The 22,887-nt window shown below is 38.5% G+C and overlaps 1 protein-coding gene across 1 annotated transcript; it reads left to right on the forward strand.

The window, feature by feature from the left end:
* The first annotated feature begins 380 nt into the window (after positions 1 to 380).
* On the forward strand, positions 381 to 734 carry LOC138894820 (secreted RxLR effector protein 78-like). The gene has a single exon (XM_070179550.1). The coding sequence runs from the start codon at positions 381 to 383 to the stop codon at positions 732 to 734; it is 354 nt and encodes a 117-aa protein (XP_070035651.1).
* The last annotated feature ends 22,153 nt before the right edge of the window (positions 735 to 22,887 follow it).

A 22,887-nucleotide genomic window follows, 5' to 3' on the forward strand; every position in this document is an offset into this window, starting at 1 on the left:
GTAGGGGCAGAGCGTCCGGGCTAGACAAAATTACGGTTGATTTTTGGAAGTGTGTGGGTTGAGCAGGCTTGAAGTGGCTGACTGTGTTGTTTAATGTTATTTTTAGGACAAAGAAGATGCCGGATGAGTGGAGGTGGAGTACAGTGATACCGTTGTATAAGAACAAAGGCGATATCCAGAGTTGTAACAACTACAGGGGTATCAAATTACTCATTCATACCGTTAAAATTTGGGAGAGGGTGGTTGAAGTGAGGGCGAAGAGGACGGTGTCAATATCAGACAACTAGTTCGGGTTCATGCCATGTCGTTTTACTTCGGAAGCTATACACCTTGTTAGACTATTGGTGGAACAATATAGGGAAAAGAAGAAGGATTTGCACATGGTGTTTATTGACCTAGAGAAAGCATATGACAAGATTCCTAGAGAAGTTTTCTGGAGTTGCTTGGAGGCGAAATGTGTGTCGGTTGCCTATATTAGGGCGATTAAGGACATGTATGATGGGGCTAAGACTCGGGTTAGGACAATAGGAGGCGACTCTAAAGATTTTTCGATTGTTATGGGATTACACCAAGGTTCTGCGCTCAGTCCGTTCTTGTTTGCCCTGGTGATGGACGCGTTAACACACCATATTCAAGGGGAGGTGACATGGTATATGCTATTCGTTGATGGCATAGTTCTGATTGATGAGTCGCGAGCCGGCGTTAACGAGAAGCTGGAGGTTTGGACACTGTGAGCACCTAATTTTTGACTATATTTGAATTTTTATCACATTCTATTATGTAAATATTTTCATAAATTTAATATATATTCTTTTAGCTTTGTTATATTTTTTTTATATAGTGTAAAAATTAATAATAATTTAAAATATCAATTATTACTATTAGTATTATTTTTATTTTTTATTTTTATCTTTAGTTTTAAATAAAATGAATTACAAAAACGAAAAAAATTAAAAATTAATTATTTTTTTTAAAATTTCGGATGGGAATTAAAAAATAAAAAAAGTAGAAATATAAAATTAAAAAGTAAAAGTAAAAGTAGGTGAAAATTATTTAATAAAAAAGTAAATGAAAGTGAAAAAGTAAAAAAAATAAAAGTAAAAGAATGTGGAAATTTAAAAAAATGAAAAATAAAATAAAGTTGAAATTAAAAAATAAAAGTAAGGGTATCTGATTTTTTTTTAATAAAAGTAAAAGTAAGTGAAAATTAAAAAAAATAAAAGTAAAATAAGTGGGAAATTAAAAAAAAAGTAAAAAAAGTGGGATTTTAAATATATTAAAAGTAAAAAAAAAGTGAGAAATTAAAAAATAAAAGTAAAGGAAAGTGGAGAATTATTTTTTAAAAAAAATAAAAAAAAATGGGAAGTGAAAATTCTTTTTAATTAAAAAAATAAAAAAATCTGAAAAATCCGAATTTTTTTCTATAAATAGAAGATAAATGTGAAAAAAAAAAGAGGGAGGAGGGAATTGAGAGAAATTTATTTTCTTCTTCTAGGATAAGGGAATTTCTACTTGTGTCATTCTTTCTTCGTCTTTCTTTCGAAAATCCAGCCTAAAATTCCAGCAAAAAACCAACACCTAACACCTCATCTTCCTCCATGAACCACCATCTGAAACTTACCCAAACACTAAAACAAAAGAGTTTCAGTCGAGGTTAGAAGCTCCGTCGATGTTCTCGATACCGTTTCCGGTTGTGGTTAGTTCGTACAAAAGTCCATCAGAGCTTTGTTAATGTTGTACCGAAGAATATTTAGCTATTGAAAGGTCCATTTCTTATTCTCCAGTTTTCGGATTCCAATTCATATTATATTTGCTATAAGTTTGAATGTTTTTTTTTCCTGTTTTGCTTAAAGATTGTTTCACGATTGGTTTACTATTTCACTTGTTATTTTTTAAGGATATTTTAGTCTAATTGCTTACTGTTTTTAGTTTTAGTTAATTAGCATGCCTTGAAGTCCTTGGTTAATTCTTTTGGTGTTAAGACGTGAATTTTGCTTCACCGGTGTCGTTATTTTGGAATGATTGTTAGTGCTAAGAATATGGGCTCAAAGCTTAATTGGTAAATAAATTATTTCCTAATTGGGCCATACACTAATATCTTGAAAGATGAGTTGGACATTCACATGAAATGATTGGGCTTTAGGAATTACTTTTTAATGATAAGAACGATTGGATTAATTAATATATTACTATCACTTGGGGCATATTCTATAGATTATAAGATGAATTGAAAGAGCCTTTTGATCATCAAGTACTAAAATCCATTAGCAATTAAGACATGTCATCCACAAATAAATTCCATAATCTATGGCCTTCACAATAATCTCAAATTAGTTTAGGAAGATAGACTCATAAACATTCATAGCTTGCTTTAGGCGTGATTAATAAATCATCGTGACTATGGATACGGTTCCCGTTGCATAGTCACAATATGTAAACCCCAACTCAAGTACGCGTTTCACGCGACTTGACTTCAACTTCGAATAATAATAAAAATAAGCATGTTGTAAATCGCGGGTGCATTTCACGTGATGCGATTCGCAATATGTACAAAAACAAATGAGTGTGCGACATCGCGACTTGTTCAAATAAGTTCCATAAATAATTAAAAGCGATTAAAAGTTAAAAATGCACAATAGGTTTTAAGCATGTATTAAATAAGATAATTAGGCCAATCATTAATAGTTGAGCGACCGTGCTAAAATCACGAAACTCGGGAGTGCCTCATACCTTCTCCTGGGTTAACAGAATTCCTTACCTGATCTTCTGTGTTCACAGACCACAAAAATAGAGTCAAATTTCCTCGATTTAAGATTTAAAATAAACCGATGACTTGGGACACCATAAATTATTTCAAGTGGCGACTCTGACTGAAACAAATAATTCTATTTCGAATAATGTCACTTTAATTGGAAAAACTCCCCTACCCCTATTCCCAATGCGGGAAAAAGGAGGTGTGACAACTCTGGCGACTCTGCTGGGGAAAAGAACCCAGAATCTCTGGTTCAAGGTTCAGAATTCGATCTTAGAATAGCTGTTATACTTGGCTTTTATTTATTATCTGATTTTTACGTGTTTGAGCCTAATGTGCTAAATGCCGCTTTTTACCGCTTTGATATTGCTTGAACTGTATATAAACTGTTACGAAACCCTCTTCTCTTTGAGTCTTCTAAATCTTCTGGGAAGCGTGCGTTTCGCGTGACTTCTTTTCTGTTAGAGTCATACCCCTAATTTTAGAATAAGGATCGGACAAGTTGCAAAGCCGGTGAAGCTTTTGTATTCCCGGTATGCTGCCTTCCCTCGGCTCGAGTTGTCCGCTCGGGTAAGCCAGGTTTAGAACAACACACCTAGGATCTAAACCTAGAATATCATAGCCTCATGCCGGATCCCTAGTATGAACGTTTATTTGTATCACGTGCATTTGACTTTGGGGACTCAACACAGGGGTTGGGTTCGTCTAGGACAGGTGTACCCAATATAAAGGACCATCCTTATGCATTTTACGTGCTACTTGTGCATATGTTTGTTTCGGCTTGTATGTTGACCGGCTTCTAGAATAAGGAAAGGGAATCAAGAAAAAACAAAGAGTGAGGTAGGAGAGAAAAAAATTACCCGATTTTGAAAATTCAGGTATTTGAAAAGTACTGAAACTGTGCCGAAATTTTGAAAAAAAAAAGTCATTTTCAAAATAAGTCGTGTTTTCCTATTGCGCCAAAACTTACCGAACTACGCGGGTCTAATTCTTACCGGATGTGAGATATATAGGCAAACCCCATCGGTTCCGGCCCCAATTTTCAAAAAATTCAAAAATATTTTCCATTTTCTTAATTAACTCTTTAGAATTATTTCCTTAGGAAAAAAATCCAAAAATATTTTTTTTCTTTTCCAAATTCTTTCATTCGATAAAAAAAAAATTCAAAAATATTTTCCTTTAGTTCCTGTCTTTCTTTGACACATAAAATCCAAAAATATTTTCGCTCTTTTATAGAAGTTTTTCTTTCGGAAATTGAAAAATTAAAAATCCAAAAATAATTCTTTAATTCATTCTTTAGAAGTCTTTTCGTAGAAAATCCCAAATATAAAAAATAATTTAAAACCAAAAAAAATATTTCTTTCTTTATAGAAGTCTTTCATTTGAAAAAAAAGAAACAAATCAAATCAAAATCCAAAAATATTTTCTACCTTTTTTTTATAAGTCTTTCTCCCAAAAAGTTCAAAAAAAAAAAACTATTTTCTTTCTTTTCAAAAAAAATAAATACAAAAAAATCGAAATCAAAAAATATTTTCTTTCTTCTTTATAAGTCTTTCTTTCGAAAATTAAAAAAATAATTCAAAATCCTGGAAAAAAAAAAGAGTGAGTTTATTTATTTTATTCCTTATCTTTCCGAACTACGCAAGATCTGATTCATGCGGCGTCATGATACGTAGGCAATCCACATCGGATTTGATCATTGACATCAAATAAAGTGAGTGAAACCAAAAAAAAAAAAAAGAGAAAAAAGAAAACAAAAGAGTGACAAAAAAAAAACAAGAGTGAAAAATCCAAAAACAGAACTCTGTGTCCAGAAAACCGCGGAATATTTTTGTGAATATGCTGTCAAATGGCGCGAGCAAGCCGCCAGGGTAAAACCTCAAATGGACAAAGCATAAATGGCTACGGTTTTCCTAAAGGCCCAAGAGGCGGATTACTTCCAGAACATGATGTCCGCTATGGGTAAGTCGTTCGATGAGGCTATCAAAATTGCGGAAATGGTTGAAAACGGTTTAAAAACAGGTCGAATCTTGAGTCATGCTGCTTTTAAGGCCACATCACAGACTGCTCAGAATGGTTCGGAGGGTTTGATGACCAGAAATGAGAGAGAAGAGGGAGCCATGATGGCTTCGAGCTCGAGGGGGTCCGCAGGTCATTCAGCCAATCATATGTATTGCTTAAGGTCCCACCACACTATTATCCCTTTCAAGATGCTGCTTATGTCGTGGCACCGCCTCCCTATGCGGTGATGAACGCGCAACCTTAAACGCGGCCGCATCATTATACACAAAACCGAGCTCCACCTCCCAGAAATGCCCATCATTACCAAGCTCCATATAATCCTCAACCAAATGTCCCCCAGTACAATCCTCGCTCAAGAGAGCCTTTCAGAAAGAATCAGTTTACCCCTATTGGTGAATCGTATTCAGGCTTGTTCCAAAAGCTAATCAGGCTAGGTCTGTTACAGCCAGTGGCCCCGAACCGGCCGAACCCCGAGTCCCCCTCGCACCGAGATAATGCTATAGGTGAATACCACTCTGGAGCAGTGAGACACAGTACTGAGGACTATTGGACTCTCAAAAGGGCAGTTGAAGACTTGATTGAAACTGAAAGAATCGTTCTTCGGGACGAAAAGGCTCCTAATGTGATGAACAATCCTTTGCCTGCTCACAACAATCGGCCAGTAGTCGGAATGATTTGTGAAGATGAGGAATTTGATCCGGCACTGAAGGCCATTGGAGCCATTGCCGAGACAGAAGAAAAGCCAAAAAATAGTCACCAAGCTTGAATGTTCCCCATCTGACGGGAGTCTCGGTAGCCAGCCTTGCTATCCTTTCTGCATCCTGATTATCTCAGGGAGTGATCCGGATGTTTTACTTTATTGTCTTACTTTCCGATGTAAACCCTTTTATCTTTAAAATTCAAAAAATAAAAATTCGAAAAAAAAATCAAATGAAATTAATATTTCATTGTCCAGGAATGTCTCTTTTCTTAATTTTGTCACTTCTCTTATTCTTTCTTCAGTTCTGTTAAATGCAGATTTCAATAACATGACATGCTTGTGGATTTCATGCTCAGATCCTAAAACGTTGTCAGACTCTGAAATAATGAATCAAGAATCAGAATGCAATCAAGATAGGTTTAAGGAAATAAAATAAAGAATCGGTACAGCTAAAGATAATTGGCTCCAGATTGGAATGGCCCATACATTATAACAAGATGTACTGCCAAAAGAGTGCGTTACTCCTAGGAAACATCGAAGGAAATGTCCCTGAAACAACTGTCAATGCACGTGCAGTCAAAAGGTACTATGTTTGATCCTCCATAAAATATTAATGTTCTCCGGTTGGGATGACGAAGGCTTTCATTCTCGCTACCCAAACACCATTAACCAGTTTGTAAACCCTTTGAGCCGGTTACTCTTCTTTGAATACCCTCTTTGGAACCTGAAAGTATTATTAAACAAAGAGGAAAAGAAATGAAAAATAAAAAAGAAAAAAAAAAGAAAAAAAAGGAAAGTGAAAAGAAAACAAAGCAAAATAGAAAGAAAAGAAAAACAAAAAAAATAAAAAATAAAAAGTTTCTTGAACTACGTTCGACTTGATTCCGAAAGGATACGTAGGCAGCCTCTCTTTGGGGTTCAGTCACACCGAAACAAAAACCCAAATTCCCCCAAAAGTGAAACTGGGGCAGATTTTATAATGGTTTGGCGATGGTTTTGTCTCAAAGGTTCCAAAGTTGTAATTCAATCCAAATCCTTTTTACCCAAATCCTTTTCAAGTCCTTCCGATCAATCGGCAGAGAGGTTCAAAAAGGGAGGATATAGTTACTCGGATCTGATACAACAAAACGAGAGAAATAAAATGAGAGAGTCTTATCAGTGAAAACCTCACGGGCACCATAAAGCAATGGTAAGTAGAAAAAATCGAAAATGAGAGAGTCTTATTAGTGAAAACTTATAAAGAGCACTATAAGGCGATGGTGAGAAGAGAAATAAGAGAGGCCAGCTGGTGAAAACCCTCAAAGGGCACCACTGATCGAAAAGAGGATCCTCACAGTCACTGGCATCGACACAGTCCTGGGGCAAAGTTTCTCAGTCTCAAGGCAAGAGTTGTGATGAATTTCTGAGAGTTGGACGGTTTACACAAATCGGGCATCTAGTCCAAGAGGCATGTCATGTTCATTGAAGTCCGTATACACTCCAGGTAAGTCCTTCTTTCTTTTCCTCGAAAGGGATACCTCTTGTCTAAATTCATTTGTCCATTCCATTATTTGCTTTTCTTTGAATCTTTTTCGGTTTAACTCTGTTCCGAAACTAAGACAAAGAAGGGAAGGCAGGACTGATTTATAGGGTTCTCACTTGATACAAGCCACTATGCAAAATAAAAGGCACCCAATCTCGGCAGGGGTATCAAGTCAATCCCGACTGGCCATGGCGGCCAATGCTCCAAAATTAAAATCTCTTAGAAGGAGGAAATCAAATTGAAGTGCCTACAAAGGCAAAATGAAGTTGAAAAGGTTAAGTCCCACGTGGCTAACCATCTTGGCAAAGTTTGAAAAGCCAAAGGTTCCCCAATGCTCTGAAGTTAAATTTAGAGGAAAGAAGTGAAAAGCATACAAAGGCAAAATGAAGCTGAAAAAGGTTAAGTCCCACGCGACTAGCCGTCATGGTAAAGTTTTGGAAAAGCCAAGGGTTCTCCGGGGCCAGAAATGAAATCGGTGTTCAGGGAACAACCAGTTGCAGTTGAAAGTACCATCAAATAAGCCGGCCAAGATCAAGTGACTGAAACACTCAAGGCCGCAAAACCAACCACCGTTTCAAGCTGACAAATTGTTCTTTGTTTGAAAAAATAGGAAACAAGTACAATCCAAAAGCAACCTTGCAAGAAGCAGGTGCAACCAAAAAGAAATTGCGCAAAGGCTAGAAACAGTTTTGCAGCAACCACTCCAAAAGGGAAGTCTCCTCCAAAAAATTATTTCCCGTATTTACTCATTCTCTGAAATAAAATAAAAATGATGAAAAGAAAGAAAAAAGAATAAAAAGTTCAAAATCATGCTAGTATAGGGTCTCCAACCCCTAGCTGCGTTTTTCTAACATAGGGTCTCCACTCCCTAGTTGATTTTATTTTAGATATAATGTCTCCACTCCCTAGTCTCTTTTTCAACATAGGGTCTCCACTCCCTAGTTGAAGTTATTTTAGACATAGGGTCTCCACTCCTTAGTCACTTTTCCAACATAGGGTCTCTACTCCCTAGTTGATGATTTTTAGACATAGGGTCTCCACTTCCTAGTCGCTTTTCCAACATAGGGTCTCCACTCCCTAGTTGATGATTTTCCAACATAGGGTCTCCACTCCCTAGTTGATATATTTAGACATAGGGTCTCCACTTCCTAGTCTCTTTTCCAACATAGGGTCTCCACTCCCTAGTTGATGATTTTCTAACATAGGGTCTCCACTCCCTAGTTGATGATATTTTAGACATAGGGCCTCCACTCCCTAGTCTGCTTTTACAACATAGGGTCTCCACTCCCTAGTTGGTGATTTTCCAACATAGGGTCTCCACTCCCTAGTTGAAGTTATTTTAGATATAGGGTCTCCACTCCTTAGTCACTTTTCCAACATAGGGTCTCCACTCCCTAGTTGATGATTTTTAGACATACGGTCTCCACTCCCTAGTCGCTTTTCCAACATAGGGTCTCCACTCCCTAGTTGATGATTTTCCAACATAGAGTCTCCACTCCCTAGTTGATATATTTAGACATAGGGCCTCCACTCCCTAGTCTCTTTTCCAACATAGGGTATCCACTCCCTAGTTGATGATTTTCTAACATAGGGTCTCCACTCCCTAGTTGATAATATTTTAGACATAGGGCCTCCACTCCCTAGTCTACTTTTACAACATAGGGTCTCCACTCCCTAGTTGATGATTTTCCAACATAGGGTCTCCACTCCCTAGTTGAAGTTATTTTAGACATAGGGTTTCCACTCCCTAGTCATTTTTCAAACATAGGGTCTCCACTCCCTAGTCACTTTTCAAACATAGGGTCTCCACTCCCTAGTTAATTTTTTTTAGACATAGGGTCTCCACTCCCTAGTTGGTGATTTTCCAACATAGGGTCTCCACTCCCTAGTTGATGATTTTCCAACATAGGGTCTCCACTCCCTAGTTGATATATTTAGACATAGGGTCTCCACTCCCTAGTCTCTTTTCTAACATAGGGTCTCCACTCCCTAGTTGGTGATTTTCCAACATAGGGTCTCCACTCCCTAGTTGATAATATTTTAGACATAGGGCCTCCACTCCCTAGTCTGCTTTTGCAACATAGGGTCTCCACTCCCTAGTTGATGATTATTTTAGACATAGGGTCTCCACTCCCTAGTCTCTTTTCCAACATAGGGTCTCCACTCCCTGGTCGCTTTTCAATATAGGGTCTCCACTCCCTAGTTGATGATTTTTAGACATAGGGTCTCCACTGCCTAGTCGCTTTTCCAACATAGGGTCTTCACTCCCTAGTTGATGTTTTTAGACATAGGGTCTCCACTCCCTAGTCTCTTTTCCAACATAGGGTCTCCACTCCCTAGTTGATGATTTTTGGACATAGGGTCTCCACTCCCTAGTCTTTTTTCCAACATAGGGTCTCCACTCCCTAGTTGATGTTATTTTAGACATAGGGTCTCCACTCCCTAGTCTCTTTTCCAACATAGGGTCTCCACTGCCTAGTTGATGTTATTTTAGACACAGGGTCTCCACTCCCTAGTCTCTTTTCTAACATAGGGTCTCCATTCCCTAGTTGATAATATTTTAGACATAGGGCCTCCACTCCCTAGTCTGCTTTTGCAACATAGGGTCTCCACTCCCTAGTTGATGTTATTTTAGACATAGGGTCTCCACTCCCTAGTCGCCTTTCCAACATAGGGTCTCCACTCCCTGATCTCCTTTCCAACATAGGGTCTCTATTCCCTAGTTGGTTTTTATTTTAGATATAACATCTCTACTCCCTAATCTTCTTTTCCAACATAGGGTCTCCACTCCCTAGTTGATTTTATTTTAGACATAGGGTCTCTACTCCCTAGTCTCCCTTCCAACATAGGGTATTCACTCCCTAGTTGATTTGATCTTAAATGCAGGGTACACGACTCCCTGATATATTTGCCAATATAGGGTATCCCTTTCCCTGGCTACATTTTCCCAACATAAGGTACACCAATCCTTAGTTGAGACATACTGTTGACAATAAAGGAACACCATAAAAAAATGACTTTTTCGGGTACACCACTCCTGGCTTTTTTTCGCTTTCAATAAAGAAGTAGTGTAGAATTTTGTTACAATAACTCACGAAATTTTTCCAGTGCAAACTGAGGCAAAAAAATTTCGTTCGTTTATTTGTTTTGTGTCTGAGTAGGTTTTACCTCGAGGCACAGGGTTCGAGATGACCAAAAGAATAAGTCTCAATTCAGAATAAAAGAAAAAAAAAATAAGTGAATCCAAAATGCAAAAGCAGTTGAAAAGATGTGGAATGCTCAAGACATAATTGAAGCCACGAGCATTGGAGCCCCGTTTTGATTAGAAGAAGCTATAGAACAATGAACTGGAACCCACAACTAGTGAGTATCAAGGTTTAGATCAGAGTCTGCATGAAGAACCAGTCAGGACTCAAGATCAAGTTTTAGAAGATTCATAGATAGGAATCTTGTAACTCATAACTGATAGGATTGTTTAGTTTCTTTTTTATTTTGATATAATAGCAGGATAGCAGACCGGAGCCTCGACGGAACCTCACCTGACTCCTCAACTCATCATTCTACCATTCTCCTTGAACTACACGCGACCTGATTCCCCTATAACCCGGGATATGTAGGCTGTCCAAAACCAGGACTCGGTTGCACCCTATCTTTTATTTCTTTTCCTTTTGAATAATGGTTTGATAAAAAATTAGTCACATGGCTCACCTAGTCTTTGCTTGAAAACTCTTCATCTTTCCAAGCAAAGAGGGGTAGTTGTGGATTAATTAATATATTACTATCACTTGGGGCATATTCTATAGATTATAAGATGAATTGAAAGAGCCTTTTAATCATCAAGTACTAAATGATCCATTAGCAATTAAGACATGTCATCCACAAATAAATTCCATAATCTATGGCCTTCACAATAATCTCAAATTAGTTTAGGAAGATAGACTCATAAACATCCGTAGCTTGCTTTAGGCCCGATTAATAAATCATCGTGACTATGGGTACGGTTCCCGTGGCATAGTCATGATATGTAAACCCCAACTCAAGTACGCGTTTCACGCGACTTGACTTTAACTTCGAATAATAATAAAAATAAGCATGTTGTAAATCGCGGGTGCGTTTCACGTGACGCGATTTACAATATGTACAAAAATAAATGAGTGTGCGACATCGCGATTTGTTCAAATAAGTTTCATAAATAATTAAAAGCGGTTAAAAGTTAAAAATGCACAATAAATTTTAAGCATGTATTAAATAAGATAATTAGACCAATCATTAATAGTTGAGCTACCGTGCTAAAACCACGGAACTCGGGAGTGCCTCACACCTTCTCCTGGGTTAACAGAATTCCTTACCCGGTCTTCTGTGTTCATAGACCACAAAAATAGAGTCAAATTTCCTCGATTTGAGATTTAAAATAAACTGATGACTTGGGACACCATAAATTATTCCAAGTGGCGACTCTGACCGAAATAAATAATCCCATATTTCGAATAATGTCACTTTAATTAGAAAAACTCCCCTACCCCTATCCCCCGTGCGGGAAAAAGGAGGTGTGACAGACACAGACTCTTGAGTCTGAGGGTTTCAAGCTGAGCAGGCTGAAGACGGAATACCCAGAGTGTAAGTTCATCGCTGAGTTGAGGGAAGTGGGCGTGAATGTGAGGCTTGGATCACAGGTCGTCCCAAGTATAGGCAGTTTGAAGTACCTTGAGTCGGTTATCCAAGGTGAGAAGAGATCGACGAGGATGTCACACACCGTATTGGAGTAGGGTGGATGAAGTGGAGGTTAGCATCTGGAGTCCTGTGTGACAAGAGAGTGCCACCGATACTTAAAGGTAAGTTTTATAAAGCAGTGGTTAGACCGGCCTTGTTGTATATGGCTAAGTGTTGGCCTGTTAAGAATTCGCATATCCAGAAGATGAAAGTAACAGAAATGAGGATGTGGTGGATGTGCGGGGCACACTAGGATGAACACGATTAGGAATGATAATATTCGGGCGAAGGTGGGTGTTGCGCCCATTGATGACAAGATGGGAAGCGAGGTTCAGATGGTTCGGGCATGTACATAGGAGAAGCCCAGATGCTCCGGTAAGAAGGTGTGAGCGGCTGATTGTGGAGGGCATGAGAAGAGGTAGAGGGCGGCCTAAGAAGTATTGGGGAGAGGTGATTAGGTAGGACATGACGAGGCTTCAGATCTCTGAGGACATGACCCTTGATAGGAATTTGTGGAGGTCAAGGATTAGGGTTGTAGGCTAGGAGGTAGTTGAGTCTTTACTTTCTTCGTACCTTTGTGAGGCTAGTCTGGTAGGGTTTTTGTCGTGAGTGGCAATGTTGTATCTTACTACTCTTTCGTTTCTCATAGTGCCGGGTCTATCTACTGGCTATCGCTTTTGTTTTGCATCTATCTTCTTGTTCCCATGTTGTTGTTACTTTTCTTATGATTTATGGGGTGATACTAATATTGTCTCTTTTTGTCTTTTTGTATTCTTGAGCCTGAGGGTCTTTCGGAAACAACCTCTCTATTCCCTCGGGGTAGGGATAAGGTCTGCGTACATACTACCTTCCCAAACCCCACTAGTAGATTTTACTGGGTCGTTGTTGTTTGCTGCTAGACATATAAATTCAATCTTACATATCTTCAATTTTTAAGATGTCTTCGATTAATAAAAATAAGAAAATTCAACGATAATCGATTTAACCGGGTTAATGTATTTAACTACCGATGCGGTTCGGGACATAGTTTATTAATTTCATTGTTTATTAATTTCTTATATTTTAAAGTTACATAAGAAAATATAATGAAACACATTGTAATAGTTAATGGCTGTAATATGGTTAACGTTTTGCAGTAAAACAAATATTTTTTTACTTCCCTAAAATGACAAAGAGCAACTAAGTTAGTTTGAGGACCAAAAATAAAATAATTAGAAAATTTTTAAATATATATTTGGTTGCCCCACGTAAGGGTATAGCAAAACTTGTTGCTTTTTCTTCAATGGCTTTGCTTTCTCCACTTTTTCATCAAATTCGCCAACAACTTTACAATTACTTTGACCTAATGTAGTATTTAGGTCCAAAACCTCACAATTAGGCGAACAAGCAGATTTAACTAGTACTCTATTATATTCACGTCAAAATAATTTATTGGAGTCTTTGTTAAATTATTGTTTAATAATTTCACAAGGGATTCACTTGCCAAACATCAATAGCGTGTATATATTCAATGTTGTAATAAAAAACAGCTGTATAGATTTCCGAGTGAATTTAGTACAATCTGATTTGCAATAGAATTGAATTAAACTCTGACTCAATTTGCTAGGTAATTGAAGATAAATTACTCTCATTACTTCCTCCTAAGCTTGTCTATTATCCGCTAGCAATTATTATTTCTTACACATATTATTATTATTATTATTATTATTATTATTGTTATTATTGTTATTATTCTTTAGAAGATAAACAAATGCATGCAACTCAGTGTGAATATGAGATCCTCAAGTACTCCAGCACAGGACCGGCGGGGTCTATGTGTAAAGGATGGGGTGATACCGCCACCCCAAGGTTTTGGCCGAAATTATGCAATAGTATGCATACATGTATTTTCTCCGTTCACTTTTACTTGTTAGGTATACTAAAAATAGATTCATTTTTATTTGTTACTTTGCGCATAAAAGAGAAGTCAATTTTTTCTCTCTTCTATTTTACCCTTAATTCATTACACTTCTTGAATAATTAATGATCAATTGTAGCTTTCCAATGCTCAATATTGGAATTCACATTAAACTCTTCATTATCCCCTTCGTTAAACACAAAACTTTTATTCTCTTCTTTGGAGTATTTTTTTCTACAATTTTTTTTAAACTCTCTAGTTAGTCCAAAAAATCTGTGCACATCTCCTTTAAGAAATGGATGAAAAAGTAATTTTTTTTAAAGGAAACAGATGAAATTCCCACAAATATCAAAGTAGAAGATTCACTTAAAATAGTTGAGGATTCCATGAATATTGAAGCTAAAGATTCAAAAAAGAGAGATGGAGATCGAGTAGAAGCAATTGAAGATTCGAAGACAAAAGTTAAGGACGTTCCAAAATTTGGTGAAGGATTCTGAATGGTTTGGCTCCTAAATTTACTCAATCGTTTGGCTCAAAAAAAAAAAAATTCAGGCTTTTAAACTAAGGAGATGGTCAGATGGATATGTAAAATGTTGTTATCTATAAAAATTAAATGTACTTGGAAGTTGGAACTTCATAGTGGCTATTATAAATACTTACGGGAATTTGGTTTCAATTATTGAGTATCAATTAAAAGGGTTATTGTGGTAAAATTATCATGTCAATTATTATTTCTTAAGGGGCGTGAAAAATCAAAACGTGACGAGCAATAGTGAACGAAATTGAGTATGTATATACATAAAAAATGGTACAAATATTTTTAGTGGCACCCTCATTAACAAATTGACCAAAGGTGCCACTAGCAATGCACTATCTTTCCACCTCAGTGGCGTGAGTTTGAATCCGGCTTAGCACACTTTTCGTAAAAGTTTTGTTTGGTGCATTTAAGACCGCTAATCCGCTATAAACATAGGAGGAGGTTTACTCCTTTGTTTATTTTTTCTCATTCTCTTTTTTATTTACTAGTTTCTGCGCACACTTATTACGTGTACCCAATATCAATAAGTACAAAAATTATAAAATCACGTGAATAATATTTTCTTTAGAAGTTAAGGTAGAGTAGCATGATGTGTTGACTACATTGTTCATAGCCGTATCTCAGACATTACATATATAAAGAACAATTGAACATCAACTTCATTTTGTGTATTATTGATCCAACGAAACTACATAGTAGTTAAAAAAAAAACCTTTAATGGCAATTAGTTTAACATTTACATAGAGGGTAATTTGGCCGTTCAAATATAGAAGGATAATGTTCACAATTATAGTACTAGTTTTTAGACACGTACGTTGCACGTGATTCTATATCGTAAATTATTATAAATTTTATACCAAAAATAGTAAATCTTTAATGGTATACATGTTCCAAGAGCATTTGTTTGAATTATTAGATGCACGAAAATGTAAAAAGTTCTCTATTTTTTTGAATAAGCTGATATTCTACTACACCTATTTCACCAATAGTGTGTACATAGCATCCTTCCAGGTATCTTATCAATATGTTACTCTACGTATAACAACAATAACAACATACTTAGTATTATTTCACACTGTAAGGTATGGGAAGGGTAATGTGTACACAGACCTTACCACTATCTTGCGAGGATAGATAAGCTGTTTCCAATAGACCATCTACGTAAATTGGCCAAAAAATTTGTTTACTTGTATTGACTAATGAGTAATGCTAATAAAGAAATGACATATGGCTATTTTCATATTTCTACTGCACAAACAGTTCTCTATTCAAACAAAATAATTTTGGGAAACACAATAGTAAGCTGTGCTCCATATTCATACCTAGGATATTATATTACCTTATTATTATGCCTTTATTATAAATAAGTTGGAATCAAGATATCACCGTAAGTTTTAGACTATAAATCAAATAATCCTTAATTCGAGTTTATTTTTCTCTTATTGACACACCACTCGATCGTCTACTAATTTTAACATATTCTACTAAAGTAGTAAAATTCTATAAGACATGGCAGAATGATAATTCTCTACTATCTCGACAAATAATGATTCTAGCACACTCTTGTCAATATGAAAATTTCTGTACCATCTTCTTCAAATCCTCCACATTCGAGCGTAGTTGAATAAGGTCTAAATCTTTTTAAGATTTTACCTTGTGATTCCCATTGTACGAATTACAAAAATTAAAAACTAAAAATTAAAAAACAAAAAAAATAGCTGTCAACAATAAAGTAACCTCTGTCCTTCAAAGAAATTGAATGACTTCTCCCAAATATGAAAGTCTTCATTGTCATTTAGAAGCAAATGAGTATAGTTACCAAAAAGATCATTAGTATATGATATTAATCATAATTGGACAAAAGTTAATTAATCAAACTTCAACAAAACAGAAAAAGAAAGCCAAAGAGTAAATATACAAACGTTTATCTCCCTCGATCCCCCTCTTCATTTTTCCTCACTGGCCTGAAGAATTGTATTACCCATATAATTTAATATGAACGAAGTATATACTGATCCATCAAAGTTATGTTTTTTAAGAGCTTAATGCATACCTAACAGAAAATAAAGTATATGTAAAACTAAAAATACATTTGAAAAGTCTCTTTACCAAAAAACAAAGAAGGATAGAATGCTTACACAACAAAATTATAGCATAGGACTTCAACCATCAAAAAGGGCATGAGAGCAAAATTGTATCCTCCACAAGCTAATCCACAGAATTCATGTCTTTTTCATTGTGATGACCCAAAATGTCATCTTTAATTTAAACATTTATTACTGTGTTCTAAGACCTAGAAAAACACTATTCATCACTCCTTGACTTGTGTGCATAGTCCGTATAATTTTTCGAAAAGTTTTTATATATGAAAAATTAATTAAAATATGAAATAGAGTTTTAAAACTCAACTGAGTTGACTTCGGTCAATATTTTGAGCAAACGGATCCGGATCAGTGTTCTGATGGTCCTGGTGGGTTCGTATCGTGATTTGGGACTTGGATGTATGATCGTAATCAAATTTGGAAGTCCCTAGCTTGAGTTATCGCCATTTGTTAAAAATTGAAAGTTTGAAAGCTTATAGATTCCAAAGCTTGATCACAAATTGGCTTTTATTGATATCGAGGTCGGAATTCAGTTTTAAATTTTTTTATAGATCTGTTATGTCATTTATGACTTGTGTGCAAAATTTAAGGTCAATCGGACTTGATTTGATAGATTTCGACATCGAATGTAGAAGTTGAAAATTCTTAAGTTCCTTAAACTTAAATTGGGATATGATTCGTGATTTTAGATGTGATTTATGATTTTGACTAAGTTCGTATGATGTTTTAGGACTTGTTGGTGTATTTGGTTGAGGTCCCGGGGGCCTCAGGTGGATTCCGGATGGTTAACGGATCAAAATTTGAACTTAAGGAAAATCTGAAATTTTGGCCTTCTGGTGTAATCGCACCTGCAAATTTTAGACCACAAGTGTGAGATTGCAGAAGCAGATAATCCGCAGAAGCGGACTGGGCATCGCAGAAGCGCGACCGCAGAAGCGGCACATGCATCGCAGAAGCGGAAAAGGGGAATGGACAGCCTCGTCGCAGAAGCGGACGCTTCTTCGTAGAAGTGAGTTCGCAGAAGCGGACTCTTGTCCGTAGAAGCGAGTCAGCCTGCATAGGCGACCACAATCTCCGCAAAAGCGGAACTGCAGATGCGGTTAAGTGTCCGCAGGTGCGAAAGCACTGGACAGATTACAAAAACAGAGGATTCCGACATTTTTGTCATTTTGGACATTTCCAACACGGGTTGAGGCAATTTTTGAGCGAGAGTTCACGGGAAAACTTGAGGTAAGTCACTTTAGATCATTGTTAGTCAATAATATTGAATTATCATCGATTATTCCAACTAGATTACGTATTTTTGAGGCGAAATTCGAGGATTTGGTCTTAGGGATTTGAAAATAAGATTTGGGGATTTGAAGATTGAGTTGATGTCGGAATTTGATAAAATTTATATAGTTAGACTCGTGGTTGAATGGACGTTCATATCTTGTAACTTTGGTCGGGTTCCGAGACGTGGGCCCCACAGACGATTTTTGAGTTAAATTCCGAATATTAATTGAAAATTTTAGTATTTTCATATAGAATTGATTTCTATAATTTATGTTGAGTATATTGAATTGTTTGTGACTAGGTTCGAGACATTCAGATACCAATTCGCGAGGCAAAGGTTTATTGGAATCTTGAGTTGGTTTCAAATCGAGGTAAGTGTCGCGGTTAACCTTGACTTGAGGGAGTAAGACTTATTTGTCTATTTGCTATGTGATTTAATGTACGGGTACAACGTATATGTGAGGTGATGAGTACTTATGCTTTGTGATAGAGTGTAACGACCTGACCGGTCGTTTTAAGTATATTAGACCTGATCCCATGTTTACTGCTTTTCCCGTATCTTTCTCTACCTATGTGACTTGTCGGGAGGTTTTTGTTGTGGTTTTGGAGTGAATTGGGACACTTAGTCCCTAAAACGGAAGCTTAAGTCTTAGAATTTTTGACCGTAATTGGAATTGTGTGAAGACGACTCCGGAATGGAGTTTTGTCGGTTCCGTTAGCTCCGTTGGGTGATTTTGGACTTAGGATCATGTCCGGAATGTGAATTGGAGGTCTTAGCTAAATTAGGCTTGAAATGGCGAAAGTTGAATTTTTGGGAAGTTTGACCGGTTGTGAATTTTTTGATATCGGGGTCGGATTCCGATTTCGGAAGTTGGAGTAGGTCCGTAATGTCGAATATGACTTATGTGCAAAATTTGAGGCCAATCGGACGTGGTTTGATAGGTTTCGGCATTAGTTGTAGAAATTTAAAGTTTCAAGTTCATTAAGTTTGAATTGGAGGGTGATTCGCGTTTTTAGCATTTGTTTGATGTGATTTGAGGGTTCGACTAAGTTTGTATGGTGTTTTTGGACTTGTTGGTATATTTGGTTGAGGTCCCGGGGGATTCGTGTGTGTTTCGGATGCTTAACGGATTGAATTGGACTTAGGCAAATGGCTGAAGCTTCTGGTTTCTGGTATTTTCGCACCTGCGGTGGGGAAACCGCAGGTGTGGGATCGTACGTGCGGAGTGAAGGGAGCAGGTGCGCTGTTGGTCAAGAAGGTCTGTGAGCACAGGTGCGGAAGTCAAGCCGCATGAGCGGACTCGCAGGTGCGACCCAAAGCTCGCAGATGCGGTCCTAGCGATTTAAGCCATTTTCGCACCTGCGATGAGTTTTCCGTAGGTGCGGTACCGCAAGTGCGGTTGAAGGCTCGCAGAAGCGAGTTTGCTGGGCAAAAAATAGGATTTCGAGGGTTGATTTCTCATTTCCAATTTTGGGACTTTGAGATCTCGGATTAGGCGATTATTTGAGGGATTTTCAGAGAAAGCTTTTGGGTAACGATTCTTAACTCATTTATGGTTATATTCCACTAATCTATGGTTGATTTCATCATTTAATTTCGGATTTGGGTTGATATTTTGGGAAAAATGGGAAGAAGTTCTTCAACTAAGATTTTGGGTTTTGATTGAGGTTTTGACATCGGATTTGGATAATTTTGGTACGAGTGAACTTATGAGTGAATGTATGTTCATATTTTGTGACTTTTGCCTGATTCCGAGACGTGGACCCGGGGAGACTTTTTGGGGCGATTTTCTAATTTCTTACTTTAGCTTTGATTTCATTAATTAGATTAATTTCTTATAGTTGTATTTATGGTATGTAATTGATTTTGGCTAGATTTGGGCCATTCGGAGTCGGATATTCGTGGAAAAAGGCATAGTTACCAATTGATTGAGCTTGGTTCGAGGTAAGTGGCTTGCCTAACCTTGTGTGGGAAAATCCCCTTAGGATTTGATATTGTTGTGATATGTGAGCGCCGTATACCTGAGGTGACGAGTGCGTACACATGCTATTTATTGTAAAATCGGATTTTTCACTGAGTAGTGATCTATTTTTCATTTTACTTGAGTTATACCAGCATGTGTAGTTAACCCTGTTTAGTCTAATATCTCATGTCTACGTACTTTTGCTGTTTATTTGAGCTCTATGCAGCATGCCTAATTGATTTCCTGTTTTCCCTTGATATTTATCAGTCTTAACTGTAGAATTCTTGCTGTTAACAGTTGCATTTATCGGTTTGAGCTGTGTGTTTACTTTTGAGACTACGAGGCGATTCTCGGGAGTTCTCCCTGCATATTTACTTTTAAGACTACGAGGCGGTTCCTCGGGAGTTCTCCCTGCACATTTACTTTTGAGACTACGAGGCGGTTCCTCGGGAGTTCTCCCTGCACATTTACTTTTAAGACTACGAGGCAGTTCCTCAGGAGTTCTCCCTGCACATTTACTTTTGAGACTACGAGGTGGTTCCTCGGGATTTCTCCTTGCATATTTACTTTTGAGACTACGAGGCGGTACCTCGTGAGATCTCCCTGTATATTTACTTCTGGGACTACGAGACGGTATCTCGGGAGCACCCCCTGTTGTTATATCATTGTGTGGTGTTGTTATTGCTTTGTGAATACTTGCCGTTATCTTCTCTGTTTTACTTCATTTTTATTATAGCATCTGTCTTATTATTATATCCCAGTAGGGCCCGGACCTGACCTCGTTACTACTCTACCGAGGTTAGGCTTGGCACTTATTGGGTACCGTTGTGGTGTACTCATGCTACTCTTCTGCACATGTTTTGTGTGCAGATCCAGGTACTTCTTATCAGCCCCGCTACTAGTTGAGAGTACTTGCTGTTTTACGGAGACTTCAAGGTATATCTGCCGCGTCTGTAGACCTCGGAGTCCCCATCAATTCCCTCTTATGTCATTTAGCTTCCTTACTTCTTTTATTAGACTCTGGTGTATAGAGATACTAGTTTCCTCCTGTAGCTTGTGATTTATGATGTTCCGGATTTTGGGAATACTGTGTATTATTAGAGTGTTGGTTATTATAAATGTCGAGCGGCATTGTTATCAGTTATTTAGTTATCTATTATAGTTAGTTGTTAAGTTTTGTTTCCATTTTTGTTATTTCCGCATCTTTGTTAGGCTTACCTAGTCGTAGAGGCTAGGTCCCATCACGGTATCTTACGGGGGAGAATTGGGTCGTGACAAGTTGGTATCAGGGCTCTAGGTTCATAGGTGTCATGAGTCACAAGAAAATTTAGTAGAGTCTTGCAGATCGGTACCGAGACGTCTGTATTTATCTTCGGGAGGCTATGGAACTGTAGGAAAATTTTACTTTTTTGATTCCTTGTCGTGCGAAATTTTTGACTGCGAAATTCTAAACTTCTGTATTCTATTCTCTCACAGATGGTGAGGACACGTACAAGTGGATCTGATGACCAGGCACCCGCGCTCCCTACTAGAGCCACGAGAGGCCGGGACCAGGACTGGGGTAGAGGCCGAGGACTTCCATGCGGTACAGCCAGAGCACCCGCACGAGCTGCTACAGAAGAGCCCCCAGTAGCTCTAGCTGGAGGGCAAACACCTGAGATACCTGTTGCTGCACCAGCCCTCCAGGAGACTCTAGCCCAGTTTCTGAGCATGTTCAGCACCTTAGCTCAGGTTGGATTGATTCCACTTGCTCCTGCCACATCTCAAGCAGGGGGAGGAGTACAGACTCCCGTCGCTGGTACTCCAGAGCAGCGGGTTCAGGTTGACCAGGTTCCATAGATTTTACCGATGTAGCCGGTAGCTACATCTCAGCCCGAGATTAGGGCAGCAATTTCTGAGGCGGAGCAGCTCATACTTGAGAGGTACAAGAAGTACCACCCTCCTACCTTCAGCGGATTGGCGTCAGAGGATGCCCGGGATTTTCTAGAGGAGTGTCACCGCATTCTCCGTACTATGGGTATAGCGGAGTCGAGTGGGGTTTCTTTTACTGTATTCCAGCTTAAAGGAGCAGCCTATCAGTGGTGGCGTGCTTATGAGTTGAGTAGTCCGGCTGAGGCAGCTTCACTTACATGGACTCAGTTCTCGGATTTGTTTTTGATAGAGTATGTCCCTTAGAGCCTCAAGGACGCATGGCGCGCGGAGTTTGAGCAGTTGCGCCAGGGTGCTATGACTGTGTCAGAGTATGCAATTCACTTCAGTGATTTCGCCCGACATGCACCAGCCTTGGTTTCCAAAGTTCGAGAGAGGGTTCGTCGGTTTATTGAGGGACTCCACCCTAGTATCAGGCTTAGCGTGGTCCGAGAGTTGGAGATGGATATTTCTTACCAGCAGGTTGTGAGTATTGCTAGGAGATTGGTGGGTATGCTTGCTCGGGATATAGAGGAGAGGGAGGCCAAGATGTCTCGCGAGTCTGGCACTTATAGTGGTACTTGTGCCCTAGCTGCAGTTTGCCATGGTAGGGGCTATGGGAGTCGCCCCGGTCATTCAGCTCTTCTAGCCGCCAGTGGTATTCTGGTCCCTTCTAGGCCCCAAGAGCCTTATTATGCACCGTCAGTATCTAGTACACCTCCTGCACGGGGTGCTTTTAGTGGTCAGTCTAGCAGACCTAGTCCGAGCCAGTCACATCAGTCATGCTCTTCGAGTACTTGTTTTGAGTGTGGCGACACTCACCATCTGGTGAGGGATTGCCCCAGACTTAGGAGGGTGCACCTCCACAGACTTCTCAGGCACAACATGCTCCACCGGGTCCTCAAGCTATGATTCCAGCACCAGCTACCGCCCCACCTGCTCATCCAGCTCGAGGTGGAGGTCAGGGAGGTCGAGGTCGCCCTAGAGGGGGAGGCCAGGCCAGATATTATGCTCTTCCGGCTCGTACAGAGGAAGTTGCTTCCGACTCTGTCATTACAGGTATTGTTCCGGTTTGTCATAGAGATGCATCGGTCTTATTTGATCCAGGCTCCACTTATTCCTATGTGTCCTCTTATTTTGCCTCGAATTTGGGCGTATATCAGGATTCTTTGAGTTCCCCTGTTTATGTGTCTACTCCTGTGGGAGATTCTCTTGTTGTGGACCGCGTGTATCAGTCGTGTTTGATTGCTCTTAGTAGTTTTGAGACCAGATCTGATCTATTATTGCTCAATATGGTAGACTTTGATATTATTTTGGGCATGGACTGGTTGTTGCCCCATTATGCTATTCTTGATTGTCACGCTAAAACCATAACGCTGGCTATGCCAGGATTACCGCGATTAGAGTGGAGAGGTACCTTAGAGTATACTACCAACAGAGTTATTTCATTTCTTAAAGCTCAACAAATGGTTGAGAAGGGGTGTGACGCGTATCTAG

The sequence above is a fragment of the Nicotiana tomentosiformis genome, chromosome 6 (genome assembly GCF_000390325.3).
Source record: "Nicotiana tomentosiformis chromosome 6, ASM39032v3, whole genome shotgun sequence".
Lineage (NCBI taxonomy): Eukaryota > Viridiplantae > Streptophyta > Magnoliopsida > Solanales > Solanaceae > Nicotiana > Nicotiana tomentosiformis.